At 43.6% G+C, this 2,066-nt stretch overlaps 1 protein-coding gene across 1 annotated transcript in view; it reads left to right on the forward strand.

Annotated features, from left to right (window-relative positions):
• Window positions 1-2,066, forward strand: part of LOC108750746 (eukaryotic translation initiation factor 5B) — a 43,401-nt gene extending 41,335 nt beyond the window's left edge. The window contains exon 16 of the mRNA XM_018490452.1: window positions 1,212-2,066. Within this exon, the coding sequence (XP_018345954.1) occupies window positions 1,212-1,319 (108 nt within the window). The 3' untranslated portion in view covers window positions 1,320-2,066. The remainder of the gene's footprint in view (window positions 1-1,211) is intronic.

Raw genomic sequence — 2,066 nt, forward strand, 5'->3', positions numbered from 1 at the left:
GGTGAGGAGCAAGAGAAGCTAGAAGGGGCGTGGCGGGAGGCAGGCGTCCTCAATAGCCGCGTAAAACCACCATTGTGACCGATCCATGAATGAAACGGGACTTCCGGCCGAGAGTGGGGGCGGAAACAGTTGTGAAGCGTTACGTTTCCGAATGGTCCGCCGTGCGCGCGCGCGCGAGCGTACACTCATGCACACAACGCGGGTTACTCCAGTCCTCTATTTGCGAAAAGCATCACGTGAAAATTGGCCACGACACTGCGCGTTTCGAGAAACGTACGCGGCTTGCAAAACGCCCGGCGCGGTTGCCACGTTACGAAGCTAACCCGTGACTTTATTGAGATTTCGCTTTTAACAGATCGTTCTAGCATGCCCACGTCACACGAATGACGCCTGCGTTTCCGTTACAAGTTGCGTCATTCGAACGTGTAACATGTGACGCTATATTTTTTTTTTTCCCCCCCTCGAGCCTCGACATTCGTAGATGAATGATGTCAATCTACTCTCTCGAGTCCTCACGCTTGGATTATCCGATCTGATCGTCTGATTGTATTATTCGTGTCCTCGATCGATCTCCTTGGACTTGATTTAACTTTAAGATATTAGAAACGTGAGAGAAGGTAATGCCCTCTCGTCATTCTCTTTCATCGTATCATTTGTATCTCTTTTATTCTACTATTACTATCATAGATAAGATAAACGTCCCAGTGAGCTATGACCGGATATCTACACAAAACTTTATTTGTTTATATTATTATTAATCGCAAGTGCTTTTTCAAATATAAAAAAGAAATATTACAATTTAAATATTATAATTATAATCTTTAAATGGAGTTAAATTATAATATTGTAATAAAAAAAAGGTTAATAATAATTTGAGATTAATAATAATAAACTTGGAGCAAATGTCCAAACGCGTAGATACATACATCCGGTCATTGGAACGTTTACCTTAATTGTTGTTTAAAAATTTACTCGTTGAAATTTGTAGACTTGGAATGAAAAGGAATTGTAACGTAAAATTAGAGTAGATATTTTTTTTGGGTTGAAGATAAATATACGAGATAAAACACATACAGATTCTCGTTTCATCTTTGCAATTAGAGCGGAAGAGGATTTTTTTTTATTGTTTTGTTTACGGACGAGCAATCTTTATAGTGGTCACACCTTTCTATCATCTGATAACGGAAGTGCCATTTCTCAAACTGTTACAGATAAGCAGACAGAGTATAGACGCCTGCAAGGATTACTTCAGGGATGACCTATTGAAGACCGATTGGCAACTCATGGTAGAACTGAAGAAACTCTTCCAGATACTCTAGGATATGATGAGGATTGCGACGGCGACATTGTCCAAGGGCCTTTTGCTTTTTCGGCGGCTGCCCGGCGAGAAGATCGAACTCAAACGAATGTCTCCTCGATCGTCCTCGAGTCTTCCCGAACAACATGATGTGGCATGCTCAAATCCCTATCCCGATCGCTGATCAATGCTTCTCAGGCTCCTCTCCACACTCCGGCATCCTCTTCGTACTTCGGAAGGATCGCCGGAAGTTCCATGACGTTGTTGACGAGCATGCCGCGAGAAGAGATGCGAAGACGTTCTCGAGCTCGCTGAGTAACCTTGGAAACGTACGCGTGGCTTTCGAGGACGATCGTCGGGAAGGAGACGCGTTGTATTCCGATTGCGTTTGGAGTACGTCTGGAGTCCCACGAGAGCGGGTATACCCGTATCTAACGAACAGAGGAAGAGAACGTAGCTGGTCGGAGAGGAAGCCTCTTGGAAGTGCGCGATCGCGAGAGGGGGAGGATCACTCCGGATGGGACGTCGTAGACGGCGACGTTGTAGATACGCCGCAGGGAGAAAAACAGAATCAAGAGAGAAGAGGAGAAAGGGGAAGGGGCGAATAAATGTGGCGCTGATGTACGAAATAATCGTGCGAGAACCTCGTGTGTTTTGTAATGTAATCTCTTTATATAAGACAAACGCAAGTACTGCGGACGGAAAATAAAGACTTCGCGTTTTCGCAAAAAAAAAAAAAAAAAAAAAAAAAAAAAAAAAAAAAAAAAAA

Source organism: Trachymyrmex septentrionalis, unplaced genomic scaffold, assembly GCF_001594115.1.
Source record: "Trachymyrmex septentrionalis isolate Tsep2-gDNA-1 unplaced genomic scaffold, Tsep1.0 scaffold37, whole genome shotgun sequence".
NCBI lineage: Eukaryota > Metazoa > Arthropoda > Insecta > Hymenoptera > Formicidae > Trachymyrmex > Trachymyrmex septentrionalis.